The sequence below is a fragment of the Cupressus sempervirens genome, chromosome 4 (assembly GCF_028749045.1).
Source record: "Cupressus sempervirens isolate cs-2001-9-10 chromosome 4, ASM2874904v1, whole genome shotgun sequence".
Classification (NCBI taxonomy): Eukaryota; Viridiplantae; Streptophyta; class Pinopsida; order Cupressales; family Cupressaceae; genus Cupressus; species Cupressus sempervirens.
Genome location: NC_143121.1, coordinates 679,753,737 through 679,776,189, shown reverse-complemented (window position 1 = coordinate 679,776,189; position 22,453 = coordinate 679,753,737). Strand labels below are relative to the sequence as shown.

The window sequence follows — 22,453 nt, the reverse complement described above, 5'->3', positions numbered from 1 at the left end:
AACACGATCATCTGTAAGAAAAGATGACCCAATGCTTTGAAACATTCATCAAATATTGCAGCCATTGTAGCCTCTCTCTATTTCTCAGGCATTTTGTTAAACGAATCCATGTGGTTTCTGTACTGTTGCACTTAACATGGTTGCAAGGATCCCAATGATTTATAATGATTGAGGTCATAATCAGTAATCTTTGAGCATGAATTCAATTCACATTTTCTGCAATAGCCTGGTGATCTATATTTGAAAGCTTGACACTAAGTTGTTTTGAAGCATTGCCATTCCTTGAGACTATCCCTGAGATACGACCCCTATTCATGTTTGTACATTCTGTCAAACAATTGGTGCATGCAATCGATGTCTTCTTTAATACTTTCTCGAGCCGTGTCCATTCTCCATATTTTTCAGAGCATTCCAATTAGATGTCGCATGTTGGGGAGGAAATCACTCTCTATACATCTTCACCATTCTAAGCCGCGGGCACATTGAAAGAAACTTGTAGAGTGCGTGAGTTCATGCTCAGTGCCAAAGAGCATCAATACTATGTTTAAACACAAGAGAGGTTCGAACAACTTTACATTCATAATGAATGTTTCTGTCTTTAAAAGATGGCTCATCTCTATTTTATTACTTGTAGTTGTAACCTGATGATCCTTGCTGTAATCTCCTATGTGGCAATTGGAGACAATAGTGCCACACATTTTATTGAACATGTCACACACATCATGTGTTCTCCCATACATAACAATGACTAGCTTGGGTCACAAATAATTTGACATCATGGGAAGAGCATTGGGTGCTTTACTATATCTTATTTGAAAGTTCTACTCAATTCTTTGATATGCATTCATCGGCATTGGCCATATACACTTCTTATATAAGCCTCATTAATAACTATCTGGTAAAGTTTTGAACATGAGATTCTTTGATTCTAAATGAAATTTGCAAAGAAGATCCCTAGCCAGATTTGGCACTTTGAATCATGAATTTAAAAACTTGCACTTGTTTGCCACCGATTATATTGAATCGTGTCTCTTAATTGGCGAATCTGCACCTTGGACAATGCATGTTCAAATCTTTGAACTTGATTTTGAATCTTTAACTAATTTGCATTTCAAACTTTGAATATTGAATCATAAAACTGAACCTCTGATTCCTAACCTTGAACCTGAACTCTTGCACCAATGAATCTGCATCCGAACCCGTATTTCAAGCCTGGCAATGGTGGACCTCTGAAATTGAAGCTTGAACTTTGACTTTGCAAACTTGAACATGAACTTGAACTTGAAATTTGAACCCTAAACCATGTGAACCTTCGAACTCGAACTTGAACTTTAAACTCATGGTTCAAGTTCGAGTTCAACACTATATCGGGACATTGCCTCTATGCAAAACAAACCTTACAAAGACATTGTTAGCAACAAAAACCAACAAGAAACAAGAACAATTTCCCCATAGGACCAATTTAAAAAGTTGAAAAAATCGGGTGCGAAAGCATATGCTTACACCTACGAAGGAATCTCGTGCAACTTTGCAAATTACAAGATCAGAAATTTTTCGAGGGAAAAATTACAGAAACCCATAAGAAATTTTTTAAAGGAAAAATTTATAATAACCCATTAGAAATTTTTTTAGGGAAAAAATTATGAAAATGCTTCAGAATTTTAAGGGCAGCACAACACGAGACTTCGCATTGTAAACCAACACATGCAAGCAACATGTAAGCACATGCAACCCTTAAAAATCAGAGACTTCTGCTGCAACCAAGAAATCGTGAGATCAAAACCGTTTACTAGGCTTGTGATTTCCAACAGACATCCTCGAAGACGAACCACAAAAGTTTCATAAAATACCTCTTAACAATTTTTATTTCTAAAAATTGAAAAGCAAATTTCTGGAAAAAAATTCCAGATAAAAAGAGGCTCAATTGTTTCTTAAAAAATTGCCAAGTTCTATGAAATCCCATTAACCTACTTTGATACTATATTATGGTAAAATAATGAATGTGTTGCTGTATTAAACAAAAGAGATTAAAGCTCCTTATATAGATTTACAAAGATGATGTTTCTAAAAGAAACAATCATGAACTAAAGACAAAAATAGAAACTACCTAATAAACTAAAGACTAACTAAGATGACCATTAAAGCAACATTATAATATTCTAATAGTCTCTTGAGACCAGAGTTTTTCTCCAAGCCATGCAATGTGGCAGCTAGAAACAAATGTTACCTTGCCAGGAGTTGGTATATTGACTACTCAATCTTTTTGTTGACCATGAAATCTCTTTTGGAATTGTCCTTCCACCTTACTCTTCACGTCCAAGAATTTCTTAACAGCACTTGTAAGGTTTGAAACACATCTAGCGGCACCATAGCATGATCCATTGCATTGCTCATTATACAATGTAATTATGAATTAATTGAGTAATATACACAAGAAGATAATATGTATGTTCATCTCCTTTTATAACAATATACAAGTCCCCGACTGCCTTCATACACTATTCCCTTTTGATTGCATTACTGTTACAGACATCATCCACATAGGAAATGGCTGTGTTTTTCTAAAACCATTTTGGAGCATGTTGTATGGCTCATAACTAAAATATAAAAGCAATTGTTTTGTGTTACAGAAGTTGATGTAAGTAGATATTGATAAAATTTACTTCAGAGTCTTACACTTAATTACAATCTGAATCCTGGAGAATTTTCATGCGTGCTGCATGATGAAACATATGCAATGTTTTAAAGTTTTGATATTTAATAGTTGTAGTAAAGTTTCTCTCACATCTATATTGTATGAATATTTGGTTTTCTGAGTTTTAAATGCTCTACTACATGACTGAATGGTTCGTTCACTTTCTTTCAGGCTATGGTTGCTCGGGGTGATCTTGGAGCAGAACTTCCAATTGAGGATGTTCCTTTAATCCAAGTAAGCTTCTGCCACCTTTTTAAAGCACAATTTTTTGATAGTTCGGAATTAAAAGTAAATGGAAAAAGGAAAATGAGGTTGCTCGCATGGAAGGCTAGAATCTAGGAATGTATCAGCCTGTTCCTAAAACTTGAAGCCACGATTATCAACAATTTATGAAAGTGCTGTTTCAAATGGGTTCCAATATCCCCAAACAATGGTGAACTCGTATCATATTCTAATATTAGGTACTGGGTTAGTGCTTCTTTCATAAGAATTTGGACTTTTCTTCAAATGCATGTAATGGAACTTGAAGAGAACCAACAGAGAGATTCTGCTATATTTGGTTATCTCTTGTAAACTAATTTATTACTTAGTGGAATGAGGACTGTGAATTAAATAATCACTTAGTGGAATAAGGACTTGCCTCTAGTATTTTAGAAATTTCATATTCTTTTTGCTTGAAGATGCAAATTGGGGAACTGTTTGTTATATATTACAAATTTCCTATTGAAACCTATACTTCTATAACAGGTTTCTGAACAAACATTCTGTTTTCATTTTCAAGCAATGCAGAAACATGAGGTTGCAGTGTTTCCTAATAACTGCAAATTCTGAAATACAGAAACTTTGGAAGATCTGTATCAAATTGGACCTCCCATGTGTATTTAAACATTAGATAGCAGCAAGCATAAATAAGTACTAGACAAGTATATTATAGGAAATCGATAATCCTCTGTAGGCTGCCAATGCAAGAGGAACAGATCCTGTGCATTGATGGCTTCTTTTCCTGTTTGTATCTGCTTTGTTTTGCGATTTTGGGTGATACTTTCATTATTTAGCACCCAAATGTAGCATGTCAGTGAATATTTGCAGCTAGATAAATAATATGCTTTCTTGAAGATAATTCAGGTCTAGAGACATTTATCAGATCTAAATTCTAGGTGAAAGTCTCATTAGCAGATCTCAACAGTTTTCTAAACACCTTGAGAGTAGATCTTGGGTATAGTACAGTGAATTTCTTCCTGAGATTCGACTCATCTTTGTATAGACCCCACATATCTCAGTGAGAAAGCAAGTGCTGGATATTCAGTGGTTATTGATGAACGTGTGCCAGAAAAAGGCTGCTACAAGATGTAATAATGTTTCAGTGACAATGAATGCAGCCCAAGACTCTTTTTTTCAGAACATAAAGGTGTAGAAAAGATTTTAGCACATACAGTCATGATTCATAAACACAAAGGTATTGAAATGTTAAAATCTCTCAATGAATTGTGGAAGAGTATATTACTGTAGCATGTTTTAGGGAATTAAATGTATGATAGAGTGACTATAGATGATGAAAAATGCCAAGAAGACATTGAGAAAGAGGAAGTAAAAACATTAGAAGGTCAAGTTCCCATTCTTTGCTTCTATACAAGAAGCTGATGGATGAGAAAGTTTTCCATCAGAGTTATATAATTTTCAACATGTGTACTTTAATAATGATCTAGTGCTTGAAGATTCAGATTTTGATGGTTTGTTGGGTTCAAAGCTTGACAATTTTTGAATCAAGAAGCAATTAATAAAGTTAAAGAGGCACCATTCATGCAACATTCAAAGGCAGTTTTTCTTCTAAACTTGGAGAGATAGATGCAGCTAATTGAGGATCTTCTTCACCATTTCCATCCCTCTTTGAGATATAATGCCACATCTGAGTCTATGGTGGAGTATGTTGAAGTTTCATGTGAAAAACGTTTAATAAAATATGAATTGATCATTATATCAAAAGATCTTGTACAACAAATTTAGTTTACCAGATATATTCACCATTTCTACAGATGATGAATTTTAATGAGATACAATACTTTGCAGAATTACAATGCTTTGATGAACTCAGCTATTGCTTGCATAACATGCCCTTTTTCGTTGATGAAAACGTAGAACCCCTATTTGTCATCCTAGTTTTAGTCTATTACTGGCTTTTCTTACTTGCATGGGCATAGTTTTAAGTCCTAATTTAGTTCAGGGTTACTTATCTATGTGGATGAAGACATGGTTTAAAAGTTGTATGACATGATTTAGGTTTAGGGCCCACTACCTTGTTTGACTCGAGTTTCTGATTTATCTTTTGTCATGTAGAGTGGGTGGGCACCTCCATGTATCTGGTAGTTACAAAGTTGGTGTGGGATTTTCATCCATGTAGTTCATTTCATTATTCATTGCCCCTTTGTCCTTTTTGTCCCCTATAATTAGTGGAAATGAATCAACAGAATCTACATCCCTGTACAAGAAGAAACAGCTTAAAAGCAGGCGAGGATGGATCCAATCCCAGTCAAGAGGGAAAATTGTGGTCGAACAGATTCAATGGCTAGAGACTTAGTGTCATTGGCAGAGTATATAGACTTTAGGTTTGATAGTTCTTTTTTTATATATATTTGTCATAACTGATTTTGATGTAATTTATATTCATGATTTTCGAACATTCTTGAATGCAACCAGGGTATAGAAGCTCTCTTTTTTGCCTCTTTCCCTTTGGCTATTCATGGAGGTCAAAAGACCGAAATTGGGGTTTGGTTGAGGAAAACCCTTAAACAGTCTTAAATTGTTTTCTCATCCCTATGTTTTGGTCAGATTGTATTTAACATTAGATATGAGCATTTTTGTATGATTTGAAATTGATTTGATTGGTGAAGGATGATAGTGCTACGTGTTGGAGTCCTGGGCCAAGAGCTCCAATTTGTGGTGTTAGGTTCCTTTCTGTTAGTGATTTCATCTTCAAATGAAAATAGAATTTTATCAAGCTGTTTTTTATTTTTTATAATTAGGTATTTATCTTTCTTTAATGAATAATTAGAAAGAATCTCTTAGTGTCAACGTAGAATATTTCCAACATTTCTATTTAAAAGTTTCTTTACTTCTGCGAATACATTTTGAGGTAATATAAAAATTTGTTGGTTTAAAGTGGCCACCTTTAACTGTATTAGATTCCATACATTACATATTGTTGAACCCAAATTCTAGAGAGCACATCCTTGATAGCTAATTTCTTAAAAAAAATTATATTCCCCTTTTTATTTCTAAAGTTTGGTGAATGCATTCCATCAGATAATGTATATGTCTTTCTCCAAATCATTTGGGCATTCAATGTCTTCTATAAAATAATATTTTGGTATGTTAGATGAAGTATTTATTGATTTTCAGAAATATATTTTTCTAAATGTTCTACTTCTTTAAATCTTCCATCTAACTCTACACCTCTCCTTCAAAAAATTCCTTGCAAAACCACAAAAAATCTATTAACGTGATTTTTTATTTTTGATGTTCTTAAGAAATTTGAGAAATTAATCATCTATATGGAAACCTAAACCAAACCAATAACAATTGTTTGTGGTGATTATGTTACATCATAATCTCTATGTAATTGCTTTGCTAAGTGTATTGCTTTCAAGTTTCAAAGTTCTTTTGACCTTTGAAAACCTTAATAGCCCACACATATACTACTAAAAGAAATTAAAATATTAATATTCCAACATCTCTTTTCTTCTCTAAATTTTCTTCCCTCTACACCAAAACTTAATTCAAAGTTCCTTGATGAGTGATCTTATTGAGAAACTATGTTAGTCCTATTAAGATCTCCCTCTGGGATCTCTTTCAAACTTATTTATCATGGAATGCTTTATGAAGCTCTACAAAAGATCCTTGTGCCTTCTTTTGCAAAATTCAATGATGTCAATACTTTGATAGAATGTATTCACTTTGATACACCAAACATTATATTCTATCAACATTTACATTACCCTTGTAAAGTACAACCTCAATGTGATCCATTAATTATAATTGGTATTGTGAATATTATAGGTATTAGATGCATTCTCATCAATCCTGGTTTAGCACTCAATGTTTGTGGTGTTGAACTATTCTCCTATTGGTACATCTTTATCTATTTCAAGGTTTGATAACATTGTTCGACAAGCTCTATTAGTACAATAATACTACCTCTGATAGTTCAAGATGATGCATATATTTGGGGATGTTCCAATATTGTCCAATGATATTTAAGTAGTTATTCAATAATCTAGTAGAGAGGGATAATATCATAGTAACACGGGGACGCGTCCCCCCCCTTTTTGCCCGACGTCTCGGAGACTTCAACGCACCGGAGACTTGGGGACTCCGTCTCCCCATCCCCAGCGGTGCCACTAGATTCCACCACCTCCACCGAGGATGGGGGACATCCTACTATTCACTATTTGCAAATTCAACTATTTATGTTTAATGTTCGATGGTCCAATTCAATGCAATGTTTCAAGTATTCACTCTTTTACATCTTTACATCCTATATTGCAATACATATTTTCATAACTAACATTTTTAAATACCATATGCATAGATATATACACCCCTCTTGTCCCCTACCGCCGTCCCCCCACCGTCCCCCCCGCCGTCCCCAAACTAAGGCCCCTCTGTCCCCCCGTCCCGGAAACTTGTCCCCCCGTTTCGCCGTCCCCCCGTCCCCCAGGGTGGTGTAACTATGGATAATATCCTTAATATGTTTTAAAGAAATTAGATATGCAACTTCTAACAATGAAAGATTTGAGTATACAAGTTTTTTTGGGCATTGATGAAGTATTTAAATTTATTTTTGAGGTAATAGTTAGGTCAAGATGCACTATTTATTTAATATATGAGAAAAAGATGCTGCCACTCATACGCTCATGATGGGTTTTCAAGAGAGTATGGGTTGTGTTATGCTTGGATATTCTTGAACAAAAAAGGATTTTTTGGTCAATTCAGCTTGTAGGTATTATATCCTAGCTACTTAATGTGGGGTTCCAAAATCCAAAATTGCTACTTCAGCTTCAAGGAGAAGGATTCCTCGTCAAGAAGGTAAAGAGTTCATCTACAAACTTAGGAAGGTCATATGCTAAGTTGCTAACTATGGGAGTGGGTCAAATTTCCTGCTATGTAGGCTTATTAGTTTTAAAGGGTGTTCCTACAAGCTACTTAAAAGGGTCAACATATTAGTTATGGAGCGATCAATTTTTTACACAATTGTACCTAGGTGTATCCTTAACCCTTAAAATTTGTCACTAAGTTAAGATAGCACTAGTTGAAAATGACCTATTATAGCTGATTTTATACTATACATCATATGTTGCAAGATGCTAGGAAGTTATTCTTCGTAAAGTCTAATTTTCTATCAATATATCCTTTATTGAACAAGGTATACAATATTGTGCATTATTCATTCAATATTTGACTGTTCAAAGTTCTCTTACCATTACCTTGGCTATCTCCTTGAATCATGAATAACATGTAGATTAATCGATGAAAGATTTTTCTATTTTCAATGAGTTCGGAGGGTTGTGATCTTTAGTGACCCTATGCCTTATTTGGTAATAGGGTAGCGTTTAACTATTTCAACAAGGAATTTAATGGGAACAATGTAGTGTACTGTTTTTGTGGTCTATCCAACATCCTCAAGAGCTCCAACTTTATTCGTAGAGCATTGTCCATGTTAGAATGGAGTTTAGTTATTGGTGTAGTGTTCAGGCAATCAAGATGAGTCAACTGATGCTTTTCAAGGGCAAATTCATGATTTGAAGTGCATTCCAAACTTCTTGGAGGTATATTCTACTCTTGGAAAGTATCAATTTTTATTAAGTTGCATCTTAGTGAGCTTATGAGTTTGTTGGTGCATTCAAAATTCACCTTCAAGATGCTTTTGTATTTTCCACAACTATGGTTGAATTTGCAGAAAACAATTTAATATTTAAATATTAACTCTAAAAGAAATTAAAAGTTACAAGACAGCTTATATCAATTTGATGAGGTTAATTTCAAGTGACTAAAGTGCCAAAAAAGTAAAAATAAAATAAATTTAGTTTATGGAGTAAAAAGGATTATTATAATAGTATTATTCAAAAAGAGATTTTAAAATATAATTGCTAGAAAATTCCATAAAGGGCTATGAAGAGAGATGAAGAGATTCAATTGATTCATACATGGCTTTTGATACTTTATTGAAACTACAATTATGGATGTTGAGTGGGTTTGTCCAACAACAATTGAAGGAGGAAACTCTATGATGAAGTTTAGTTTTGAGAGTGCAATATCTTACCTAGCCAATTTGTTTTAATTTATTCAAGGTCATGATTTGTGAGAAATTTGAGAGATAAGGTTTTAGACTAGAGGTTCGTTAGATTTATAGGTTCAAATTTATTGTGTCTTTTGAACAAATAATAAATTTATTAATGTGATGTGTGTGAATGGTAAGAAGTAAAACATAAATTATCAGTGAGTTTGGATAATGACTATTATGCAGTCACTATTGTGAGATAAATTTTATTTTATTTTTTGAGTTAGTTATTGGTATAATTTGCATGCAAGTACTTTTATGTTTTTTTAATCCTCGGTACTTTGTGATTCCCTTCATTTCCTTGTGTAGGTTTGCATTAATTCTTTTTAATCATAATTTTCTTAAATCTCATTTACACAAAGAAAATGCCTTGCTTTGTATGTTTAAATAAGTTATTCTTTGTTTTGTTTTTTAAATACTAGGCAGCTTTCTTTTGGTCCTTTACACCTACCCCTTGCACCTTGAAATTATTAAAATATAGAATAAATTTTGTATTAATAATGCACAAATAGATAGAGTTTTACAAATATTAAAAATAGCATGAACCAAAAAAGGAAGTTGTCTAAAAAGACATCTAAAAATAGACTAAATTAAGACAAGTAAACAAGACAGCCTAAATAACAATTACTAAGATGCGAGAACAACTGGCTAAAACTAGCAAGAACATAGGAAACTAAAAATGTTCTAATATGCACCACCATTTTTCTTCTCTTTTTAATTCTTTCTACCCCTCCCCTTTCTTTTTATCCAGTTTTGGACAGGAAACAATAGTCATTCTCCTAGAGTTCTTTTACATCATGGTGAAGTATGACAGAGTGTGATCCAAAGTTTATGCAAAGATTATGACATGGTTGAGTCCAGAAATCAATTATGATCAACATCACGGACTGTAGAAATCTGATAATTTAATTATTTCATCTTGTTGTGTCCCATATCAAAAACAATCATGGAACTTTTATAGTAAAATAAGGACGAAATTTGTGTTAAGGTTTAAAAGCCTTTTAGAAGTCCTTGGCATCTAGAGTTGGAAAGCTTGATAGACCCATAATATTTGACCCTGTATAAACTTGGCAAATAATTTGACAACTTAAAAAATTGCTTTATATTCTTTATAAACACATCTTTTTAAAAATTCAAGGACAAGATTTATCCAATTAGTTAATAACTGAGTCCAAAAGTGTTTTCTATTAAATCTAATTGACTCAAATGCAAATTGAGTATAAAATCACATCATGCAAATTCTTGATTGCCAATAGCCTATTACAATAGATAGTTGACAAAATGAAAATGGTATAAAAATAAAACTAAATACAACATTTTACATCTTTGTCTTCCCTAATCTATTCAAAGCTAGGGGAGAGGTAGATGCTCTACTCCTAGGAGTATATTGTGGCTCCTTTATTGGTATGGAAGGAAATGTCTTGATCTCCAACCTTGTAGTAGATGACAATACTTCTTAACCTCATCAATGTTAGTGAATCCTACATATTTTGTTGCACACATATTTTCCTATGCCTTCCTCTCAAATTCTGGAATCTCATTGTTAGTAAACAATGAAGGATGCTTGCCCCACCTTGTCCAATTTCTATAACGATCTATCACATCCAAATTAATGAGATCCTTTGATTTGTCCTCTACTCTTTTTGTGAGAAACTGGAGATTGCATTTCACAAATGGAAGGGCATTGATTTAGTTTTGAGCTTATTTGTTACCCTTCCTTGTATGGATAGGCTCAAGAAAACTTCAATTGCAATTACAATTTGATGCACTACAAGGTTGGTATAAAATGTGCCAAGAAAAATCTTTGGATATTTGGGATATTTTCTACCTGATTTTTCCACTTTCTACAAAATAAAGTAGTGAAGAGTTAAAAAGAAAAAGTCGTAACATATTTTGATCAAATTATCAATAGTTATAAATTTGAAACTTGTAAGATGCATGTGAAATAAAAACTCCAAATTTTATACTAGGTGTTTGAGTGGTTCTTCCTTGGGTAGCAAGCTTTGAAAAAAAGAGCTTACCTCTTCCAACCCTATAACTTTCCAATTTTTGGACAATGAGGTCTCTCACCACAAACCAAGGTGTTATCTTCTAAATGAATGTTAGGAGGCCCTCCGCAACCTTTCCATTAGGATCTATTATAAGGATATAAGAAGGAAAAACAGGGCCAAGGAAGTACATTGCTACATGGATAGGGCCAAAGAGTCCAAAATTTATCACAAGGGGGATAGCCTCAAGTTCAATCCCATGTGGGGGATTCTTAATGAGTGGAGAAGAATTCTAATTAAAGGCTTTGACACCTCCAATTTAAAAAATACAAAAAAGATTTGAAGTTACAAATTTATAATGAAAAACTAAGATTAAAAAATAAAATAATTTGATTGAAATTCAAATTCAAATTTTGAGGTTACCTTCACAATCTGTGTAGCTGTTTTTGCAAAATGGTAGTTCAAGACTATGCTTGCATGGTTTCTCGTTAAGGATTCTTTGAATAAGATGAATCTAGCCATGTGATTTGCAAACATCTATTTTAAAGAAGTCAATAAATCAATGGTTAGGAAAGCCATTGTGAACCTTGTGACACACAATCTTACCAACTCTTTCACTTGGGTGTAATCTCTTATCAAATAAAAAATCTAAGAATAATTTTAGATGAAGTTTGTGATACTTCTTGCATCATCTATAACCAGTGGTATATAATCAAATTTGCCTATGACCTCTAAAAGAAAGTCAAGTTTATTTTCTGCACAAGGTGTCGAAAAATGTGTCATTTGCGTGTCTTGTTGAAGTATTTTAATCGCCACATATACTAGTGCATTATCAGTTATGATTTGCACCACATTTTATATGCCCACCTCCATGGCAATTTCCTCCAATGTTGTGATCTCTCATCAAATTAAGAATATAAGGACAATTTTAGATGAATTCTGTGATGCTTCTTGCATCACTCATAACCAGTGTTATACAATCAAATTTGTCGATGGCCTCCCAAAAAATGGCAAGACAATTTTCTGCACAAGGTATCCAAAAATGCATCTTATTTTTGTCTTGTTGAAATCTTTTAACCGCCAAATATGCTAATCCATTATCAATTATGATTTGCACCACATATTCTATGCCCACCTCAGTAATTTCCTCCATCAGACACGCTATTTTTCCTTTTTTAGAGACATCCACCAATTTCATAAAAAAAACCTCACCATTTGAAGCTACCAAAAACTTTATAATGGTGTGGTTTTTCCCATCCTTCCATCCATTTTGAAATAACACTGCACCCGTATTTTTCCAACCCTTCTTTTGTAGCAATGTACAAGTACATAGAGAAAGAACAAGATTTTAATTTTTAAACACAAAAACGCCAAAGTTCAATATAAATTGCTATACATTAATGAACCTAAATTCAACCTAAAAATCAGTGCAAATTTTTAAAGTTATTGTAAAATTTAAATTAACTAACCTTTGACTCGAGTCTTTCCGAGTAGGTGCCTTGTAACCTTTTCTTGCAACTGTCAATTTAGTTAGGACTACTTCCCACATTGAAAGGTATATTTTTCAAGTATCGAAAACCAGCAGATGTCATATCTGTGTGTTCATGCACCTCCTTATTTCTGCCTCTTGTTGCTTCCAATAATGGTTGTAATCTAGGTGTGTTTTGGGCACTAAAAGACCATGTGTTGTGCATGTAGGTGCAGGCATTGTCATCGACACTTTACTTGAAGTAGATGAAGTGGAGGTAGATTTTCTTTAGAAGCATGGACTATGAAGAGAGACCACTATGCCTTGACATGTTTTATTTTCATTGCTATGGATGTTTGCATCTCTCCTTTTGCATTTTTTTCTCTTCTTCAAATGTATTTATGGCAATCATCTCCTTTATAGCTCTTTGGCGGTGTTGGTACAGGGCTTGGCATAACAATAAACAATGCCAACAAGATGGTGTTTGAGGTGAGGTGATGTATGCCCCCATAACATGTATTTCTGCATCCGATGAAAAACAAAATCCTAGGCTTTGGTCCTTTATAGGCATATTTCCAAGTAGGGCTTGTAGCTCTAGCATGACAAGTGCCAATAATCAATGGAAGAAGCTTCTCTATTAGTATTTTCCTTTAAATCTTGTATTTGACCTACACATGCAAAGTGAAAGAACAACACTTAAAAAATTTGATACAATGAAAATAACCTTCAATTATACATAATCACTCAGAAGTAGCCTAAAATCTGTTTAAATCAGTGAAAAATTAATATGAACTAAAGATTCTAAAGACTCTTTTCTACCAGAAATGATCAAAATAAAAAAATAAGTTGGTAATGAAAATATAGTGAAAAGTGACAAATAAGGAAAAAAAATCATCAAAAAATGGTGAAGAGTCTTGGTTTTTTGAATTCAAATGCAAATATTACATAGTTATAAAAATTAATTGAGTTATTTTTAACCTACATGCTAAATTTTGCTGCCAAAATGAAGCAAAATGTAAATTAGAGTGACCTGTTCGTCAAATCTGCCTTCCAAATTCGTCAATTAATTGTTTTTGATCTTCTCTCCTTGGAAAAATACTACTAGTAGTGTGTTTAAGATTGGAGAGGGTTTTCTTGCCTTGTAGATTAAAAATGGGAGGTATTTTGATGTTTTAAGGGTCTTTTGTGATCTGTCATCTTTTTGTGTTTCCATTGGCAAGTTTTAAACATCGACTTGCTCATTTTTGGTGAGTACTTGCCAAAAAATCAGTGAATAATCACCAAAATTCAACAAATCTTGCTGGCAAGTAAATACAACAAACACCTGTTTTTCATTTAACTTGGTGAGTACTCCCCAATAGTTAGAATGCTATCAATATATAGAACAATTATGAGAGACGAAAGTTTAGCGCAACATTCAATGCAGCTCCACATAGGCACATAAAGACTTTTCAATGCAGAAAACAAGAGTATTAAGGGTGAAATAGCAAAAGGGGAGTTTTAGAGACTAGTATAACTCTTTGCGGGGCCAAGTAGAGATAGCACTGAAGTCTAAAAGGGATCTTCCACTTCACCTCGGGCTTTGGTGCATATCTTTGTGGGGTTCATACCATTTATGTGGGTTTTTGTACACCTTTAGGAAGGAATTAGAGTTTGCTAGACTACTGCCTGGACCATTGGGGAGCTTCCATGCAATCAACATAATAAATTAAAGCATTTTGTGTCATCATAGGCCCTATGAAAGATTTATCTATTACATGGGGACATGTCCTCTGTCCCTAGATCCCCTGTCCTCATCCTCAAGCCACTTTGGGGATGGCAGGACATAAATAAAATGTCCCTCGGGCGTCCCTGAATGAAAATAATTGCTGGAAATGCCAAAAAAATGGCCATAGATTTTTGGGAATGGCTACTTGTCCCGAACATGGCGAGGAGATGCCAAAGCATCCCCTGACCATCCCTGAAATGGCTTGGTGTCCCCTTTTCTTTCAGGTCATTTCTGGATTAATAAAAATTAAAAAAACACATTTTTGAAATTCTTTTTGCCAAAGTGGCAACATGGGGTGCCCACAAGGTTCAAATTCATGTTTGTAGACAATAAAATTTGAATGAAGTTTGGCATGGAAAAAGAGTTGTGGTTTAATATGATTAAAATTTTAATATAAGTACCAATAAATATATCATATTTCATATATTTAATAATGAGGCTTAGTTTAGTAGGCTATGTTTGTAGCTTGTTATAATTTGATGTTTAATTGTCAATTATTAGCACTTCTCACCATTTGCCCAAGCAATTGATTGGGACCAAGAAGCACATAACTGGTGATTGGTCGGGATGACATCAGCAAATAGGCATTTCAGAATGACTGGTTCATTTGGATTGAGAAGTGATGGCATAGTGCCAATTAATCAGGGTGCTTTGGATCGGGAGTTCGGCTCAACCATTCTCCCACCTTGCATAGACCGATTGAGGACTCAGCTTTGGAATGAATGATTGCCTAGAAATTGTGAAGTTTGGCACCAGTTAAAAGGTCTCTTTTCAAGTTGACCTGTCCAAAGGATGTATTTAATGAACTTGTGTGTGCTATCACAATTAGTTGAGGTTAGAACAATCTTTTCATCAATGACCAATAATTGATTCCTCAAAAATAGCAATGCATTAGGCCTTTGACAAAATCTAGCCAAGGGATTTGGCTACACAATCAAATTTCTATATTGTCTTCATTTGGATAACCAAAATCAGATACCTCTGTACCTTTTGCATGGCAATTGTTCTGAGTTGATGATAGGATAGAACTGCACTTTGACTTGATCAATTAATCATCAAATACATTCATATCTTCATTAGTTGCTAATTAGCAGACTGCAAAACAGCATATCCTTCAATCTTCTAACTGTTCTGAAGAATAATTTATTCCTCTTTGGTTACAGAAAAACTTGAAGAATTAACTACATCCTCAGTGCTGGAAAAGTTTATGGACTCGTCCTCATAATAGATACAAATCTTATATTGTCGAGCGACTGACGGTGAATTGCCTTCACTAGGGGCATCTTGATCTGTGATTGAAGGGAGTTTTCAAAACAAGATTTGATATCCTTGTGTTTCCTTCACATTAGGTTCTCGGTGATGAATTCCTAGTTTCCAACAGTTACTAGAGCATCAACATGTATTTTTCTATCCTAGAGAGAAAGGGATAATCCATAGGCTAATAGTATGCATGGTAAAGAAACAACTACTTGACAAGCTAGATAATGTTTTTTTGGAAGCAGTACATGGTTCAAGAATGCCTCTATTTGCTAAGACTCTGAAAATTTGGGATGATATGGTGTTTGTTTGACAAGAGGATACTCTACATTGTCATGGCCTTTCCTTACAATGAAGCTTGCAGGATGAAATTAGTGAAAGGTGTCAAAGTCCTGAAATAGGTTTTGGTGATGGTGAGATTGATGGCATTGTGTTTAATACTATTGAATTATTATATTGTGATTACCAAATTTTCCAAACTCTACGAAAACTTGACATGTTAAAAAAATATTTAAATTCCTTTAAATAACGTAATTTTTAGAAAAATATCGTCACAAAATGTATCAATTTACTCTATAAAATGTTGGGGAGGTTTTTATTTGATTTGATTACTGGAAAAGAGCTCTATCAAATCATTATGGCCCTATAACTTTTTGACTCAGAATTGAGAGTTATGTACAAACTGAAATTATATAACTTTTCTTTTTGACTGGTCAAAACCTATTATCCATAGTACATGCTAGAAAGGAGTTGCTAATGGTGACCCAAATCAAGATCATAGAGAGTCAATCTAAATTTGCTAATTTTCATTCTTGTTACTTGTCTTAACACCGTGTTACTTATTATCCTGGATGTGAATTTTTAAGAAAGGTTTGGTGAATTTACCTTTGATTTTGTGTTCAAAATCTGTAATTTCTATGATGCAACCTATCTGCCTATTTGGCTGAGTTATAGTATGTACCCTGAGAATGCGTCCCTGCCCGAAAAGCCCAGGTTTCTGAGATGGGAACATCTGCAGGATGTCCACCCACTGTCCCCAACTTGCCAAAGTCCACAGGAGATGTCCCCAGTACTTGGAGACGCTTGGGAAATAAAAAGGGGACGGTCGACTGTCTCCTGTATGGAAAGGGGTCTTCCAGACGTCCCCTGACCATACCGGGGACAGGCAGCCGTCCCCATTTTTTGCAAAGCAAAAACAAAAACAAAAATAAAAATAAATAGAAAAATTTAACTTGGTCGCCCAGTGGCCCCGCCCCTCCAAATATACTAAAAGGTAAAAGAAGACCACATTATGGTTGTTTTGTCATTTGTTTGGTTTTGCTTGTGAAGTTGGAGTGTGTTGCAGCAGGCTGGGGTTTGCACTTTGCAAGAAGAGGAGGTATTTTTTATGATATTGTTCACTGCTAAACTTGTATTTAAATGTTTTTGTTCACATATTGATGTGCATATTGACAATTAAGTACTGAAATCAGTTATTATTTCCTAGATGGCATTCAAATGGTGTATGTTAAGGTTCTATAATGTTCAAATGACATGCTTCGTACTTAGTTTCATATGAATGACATGTATTTTTTTAATTTCAATATATATAGCTGTCCCCATTTGTCAGGGGAACATGGGACTTATATCTTGAAATTTTAGTTCGTATTGGAATTTTGTGAACTTTTTCTTGTTGTTTGCATGGTTGAAATGAATGTGAGAGACGTAATGAGTGAGTGAATAAAAAACAGCTCAATTGTGTTGCTTAATGTATGCAGTATAAATTTTGAACCTCTCATTTAAAAAATAGAAGGGTTTTGCTTCATATTTTTGTCTCGATTTGTTGATGGCGTTATGAACTTCATATTTTTAATTTAAAAGTTAATAATATTTTCAATTTACAAACATATTTCTTAATAATGTAGGATTAAATGTTACAACCTTACCATAGTTCTCCATTTGCCTTTTCACTTTGTTTGATCTGCAGTCCTTCAACTCATGTGAGTAACTATCAGAGATTACAAAATGTGCGACCAGCAACTTGCAATAGCAAAGCAAGTTAAATGAGAATTAAATTAACAGTAGTATAATCTGTAGCATTGTCTCTGATCTGACAGAGATAGTTGCAGTAAATATTTCAATGGCTGGGGGAAATATTTTTAATGAGGCATTTGTCCATTTTCTTATGTATTCAAAAACGCCAGGAAGAGATAGTGAAACTGTGTCGTACTATGGGAAAGCCAGTTATAGTAGCGACAAATATGTTGGAGAGCATGATCAATCATCCAACACCAACTCGAGCAGAGGTTTCAGATATTGCCATTGCAGTACGAGAAGGAGCTGATGCAATTATGCTTTCAGGGGAAACTGCCCACGGAAAGTACACAGTTATCCTGTAACTTTGCTTTTTGTTCAGAATCACTTCTTTTAAAGGTGTTATATTAGTGTTGCCAACAAATAAGTGTTCTGTGTTTAAAGTAATATGATCCATGATAAAGTGAACAGGAAACAATGAGGAAACTAATTATTGGGTTTCTGTTGTAGATATCCACTTAAAGCTGTGAAAGTAATGCATAAAGTTGCAATACACACTGAAGCAACAATGCTAGATGAGCAACCTCCTGCTCAGCTGGGTCGTACTTTCAAAGTATGTATTTTCTTTGTTGGACTATATTTCCAGAATTGTTTTATATCTGAAAGAATTCAGGATTCGAAAAGCACTTAAAGACCTAAAGATTACATGCTAATTTCAAGACATGTAGTCTCCTGTTTTCCTGTGGAGTACATGCTAATTTCATACCGTATTCAACTTGCTTTTCAGGATCACATGAGTGAGATGTTTGCATTCCATGCAACTATGATGTCAAAAACACTAGGCACCTCAGTTATTGTATTTACGAGAACAGCTTCTATGGCTATCCTCCTCAGCCAATATCGGCCTTATGGCACCATATTTGCTTTTACAAATGAGTACTATTCTTGTCCATAACTTCATTCTTTTTGGGAAGTTGAAACAAGTAGATTGTTGGCATTTTATTTTAATTGTTTTCTGCTTTTCAATTTCTGAAATGATATTTGGTATGTGGATTGTTTACTTACCCATTTATGCTGGACTCAGAAAAAGAGTGCAACAAAGGCTTTCTCTTTATCATGGAGTGCAGCCAATATACATTACATTCTCCAACAGTGCTGAAGAGACATTTGCAAAGGCAATGTCATTGTTAAAGGTGAAGAAAACTGTTTCAAATGTTTGGAGTTTGTATTGGCGAGTCCCTTTCTAGTTGGTTATCTAAAAAATTCATGAAAAATCACTGCAATTGATTGAAAGACAAACTCTTCCATGCTGTCAACTCCAGTTTATTAATACGTGTAAAGATATATTTTTTTAATGATTTTAGGGAGCTTTCCTTTAAAATTATTTAATTTTGTCAATTAATTGTAAAATTTTATTTTTATTTTAGCTTTTCATGACCATTACATATTGGTTCGGAATATCAAGATTGTAAGATAAGAACCGAATTTGACAAGCTTGCATTCTGAACACAGGAATGGGGCATTTTAAAAGCTGGTAAGGAGGTTACACTTGTTCAGAGTGGAAAGAATGCTATCTGGCGGTCAGAATCAATACATCAAATCCAAGTTCGAAAAGTGTGAATGTAACTGCTGTTTGAGAGGTCATCTTCCTAAAGAGGCCCTTTTGGGAATTACATATAATTTGATTATTTTAATTGACAGAGTATTAGAGGGGAGAAATAGCAGTTTGTAACATTTAAATGGAAAATAGATGTAATATTCAGATGAATCAGCTGCAGCCAGATCTCATTTATTGATATTTTACTAGGTCAACTTGAGAAATATTGATATTTTACCAGGTTAACTAGTGCAAAGATTCTTTAACATATCACCTTTTTCTACCTAAATATATTCTAGAGAAAAGGGTATATGCATGACAGTACAAAAGCAATAGCAACTGCTTTGAACTCCTACGAGAAACAGAGTAATGTATCATATCCTTTTTTAATCAGTAAATATGCAATTCTGTTATCATTAGTCCAATGTTTCATCTCAATTTATTTGAAAATACAATAGGTTTTCTTCAGTGATTCAAACTAAAATATATTGTAGCTTATTTACCCGTAATACAGTTCAAATCTAAAAGCATTTATGCATACAGAAGGGTTCCATTCAACAGGAATAAACCTAGGCTGCAACCCAAAAGCGCCATTCTTGTGTGTAAATATAAAAGTTTTAAACTAAAATATATTGAGAATGGGTGTATTTTGGTTACCCTATAGCTAGGGGTTTAAGACTATGCACGTTAGCATTATGGATAAAAAGCTAGTTGTGAATAATTAATCTAAAATTGGCTGTAAATATGATGCAAAAGACCCCAGCTTCCTATTCCAGCTCATCTACGAAAAACAGGATACATGATGATTCATTATGGAGCTAATGGTGTATGCTAATTTAAAAAGAACTCAAGTCGACCATAAATGCTTGCCACAGTTTTTAAAAGCTTCTCTGAACAAACATCAATAAGGTTTGAATATCTTTGAACCATTTCATAAATAGATTCACGGTGAAGTTTATATTGTTCAGGAAAATAGAAATCTGAAAGATACATTGCAACATATTTGACAAAAATATCTTAATAAGCACTTTACATGTTATGAAATTCGCCTCTACTGGAAACAAACTACATAATGGACATCTTGATATCGTCCTATACATTAGAAATGTCAAAAAACACAATAATAGCTTTTGCTGGAATCAATCACTCACAATTTTATTTGTGTACCCACTCTGTTAAAAGCAGATCTACCCAAAAATACACCAAGATTTCATCTTAAATTCCATCGTGGGACAAATGGACATATTTTGAATCAGGACACAACTGCAAAAATACATTTTTTCTTTTCAAATTCAAATTTTTAGTTCACTCGACTCCATATAATCTATGGCAGCCCTATCTCAGAGTACCATAGGCTTATTCCAGACCTAATTTTAAATAAACCAAAATAGCATGACGTCCAAATTCACCACACCTATGCATTTGCTTCACCTTCCATGAGCACCTTCTTTCTTTCTACCCAGATGTTTTATCTTCTCCCATCCATTCTTGATTACATGTTTCATTTTCTTCAATCTCTTAGGCAAGGACTTCTTGAACTCAGCTAGTTTTTCTTTTATATCTGCCATGTCTGCCAGTGCTCTGTATGACAAATTCACTAGAAACTCAAGATGAAAATGCAAACCTAAGTTATACAACTACAATGACGAATCTCAAAGAGCTTTGCAATCCCAAACTAAACAATCAAGCTTATACCTGCCAGAAAGCCCTCAAGAACCTCAAACAACAGATCAATTTGTATAATATTCCAAACCACCAATATAGCTGAGTAAAAGCATCACCTGTGGACCTTATTTATTGAAATCAAAAGCAAATCCACCAAGAATTTTAGTTGATGACAATAGGGCAAGCATCTTTTTTCTTTTGTAGTGGGATGTGATCATTGCCATCGTGAAAGGACAAAGACAAAGGAAACCCAAAGGCATCATTAGGCCAGGCAAAATGTAGAACAGAGGTACAATTAGGTTGACAAAGTAATAATTTGCAGGTTATAATAGTGAGGTTTCCAAGGTTTGGCAAAAGCCCACTAGTTACAAAGATCAAATCATGAACGGAAATCTTGGTTCTTAGACATAAAAGATGGAAATTCTTCACATATTTTAATGATATGCAAGGAATGTAATGTGGGGCGTGCACGTTCCATAACGGTCAGTTTGACACTGCCTAAAAAGAGGGGTAATTTTCGCTAACAAACTGCTTTGCTTTTATTCAAAAGAAAAGATGGACTTTTCACCTGTAAAGAAGATACTTCGTATTCCATCTAAGAAAAGCAATTAATACGGATTATCATGTGAATGTGGAGTTGGAATCTATTTAAAATACATGTCAATCTGGTCGGAAAGTGTAAAGTTTATGGGTATACTTTTCACCGAAATGGCTACGTATAGACGCTGCCGAAATGTGAATGATTTGGACTTCTAACAGAATCCTCAGCACCCAAAACTAAGTGTATGACTACAACATGTATAAACTACAACATAAAAATTAAAAAACAAAATTAAAGAGCGAGAATAAAATAGGCAGCATCTATGCAGGGGAACAAAAATAGAGGGTGAAAGAATTATGTGCATCTAATACACTTTTAAGTTTTGGGTGCTGAGGATTTTATAAGAAGTTCAAATCATTCATATTTTAGACTTTTGGATAAATTAATTATTGACATTCAATTCTATAAAATAAACAAATTCTTATATAAATATAAAAGTTAAGTTAAACAAAAATAAATATTATTTGATTAGATTTGGTTGCTACGAAAGTATTGTAATATATGTAAAAAACTTATTTGCTAATATTTGTTGACAATATTAGAATTAAAAATTAATTGATTGTCATTTTGAGATACTATGTGGATGTGGATATGATTCTTGGCATTTGCATTATTAATGAATTGAAAAAAAAAGTTAAAAAATGTTTAATCTTGTTAACTTTGGTCTTCAAAATCTACATACATTTTCAAAATAGATATTGTTTACGAACATCTTTCAATTTTTTTTCAAATTGTAAGGATCAAATTCTTCCATGTCAAAATCCTTGGTACACTAGTCTAGTTCTCAATGAAGGTCCAAAGACAAAAGGCAAGTATGCAATAAACCTAGGATTATATACTCTCATAAATGCTCTAGTTATGCAAATAATTCTTATTTAATTCTTATTTTCCAAAAGAGTGCTAAATTGGTTCACAATGGCTATTAAAGTGTTAAATAATAGGAAGATTTATATTATGAATTTTAAAAGTGAAATTGTGACTGGTATTAATTGAGGTTAGGTTTGTAATTATAGAATAATCAAGAATAGTGATTATAGACCTAATCCAAGGTGGGGAATAGTGAATTT

General features: G+C 33.7%; 2 protein-coding genes and 1 long non-coding RNA gene across 5 annotated transcripts in view; 1 reads left to right on the top strand and 2 right to left on the bottom strand.

The window, feature by feature from the left end:
* LOC149563079 (uncharacterized) overlaps positions 1–13,242 on the bottom strand; it is a 142,420-nt gene extending 129,178 nt beyond the window's left edge. Inside the window, exon 1 of one of the 2 annotated variants that reach the window (XR_016364020.1) lies at positions 12,487–13,242. The gene's annotated coding sequence lies outside the window, so the exon portion shown is untranslated. The remainder of the gene's footprint in view (positions 1–12,486) is intronic. The other variant, XM_089826499.1, reaches the window with a different exon arrangement.
* LOC149563078 (pyruvate kinase isozyme G, chloroplastic-like) overlaps positions 1–19,533 on the top strand; it is a 168,045-nt gene extending 148,512 nt beyond the window's left edge. For both annotated transcript variants that reach the window (XM_089826498.1, XM_089826497.1), the window contains 6 exons: positions 2,867–2,929; positions 17,694–17,869; positions 18,034–18,136; positions 18,311–18,459; positions 18,608–18,716; positions 19,036–19,533. In XM_089826498.1, the coding sequence (XP_089682624.1) occupies positions 2,867–2,929; positions 17,694–17,869; positions 18,034–18,136; positions 18,311–18,459; positions 18,608–18,716; positions 19,036–19,143 (708 nt within the window). In that variant the 3' untranslated portion in view covers positions 19,144–19,533. The remainder of the gene's footprint in view (positions 1–2,866; positions 2,930–17,693; positions 17,870–18,033; positions 18,137–18,310; positions 18,460–18,607; positions 18,717–19,035) is intronic.
* A 715-nt stretch (positions 19,534–20,248) lies between these two features.
* On the bottom strand, positions 20,249–21,640 carry LOC149563077 (uncharacterized). Its single transcript, XR_016364021.1, has 2 exons — positions 20,816–21,640; positions 20,249–20,701 (listed from the first exon to the last, which is right to left on the bottom strand). It is a non-coding gene; the product is annotated as an uncharacterized LOC149563077 (long non-coding RNA).
* Positions 21,641–22,453: the final 813 nt, after the last annotated feature.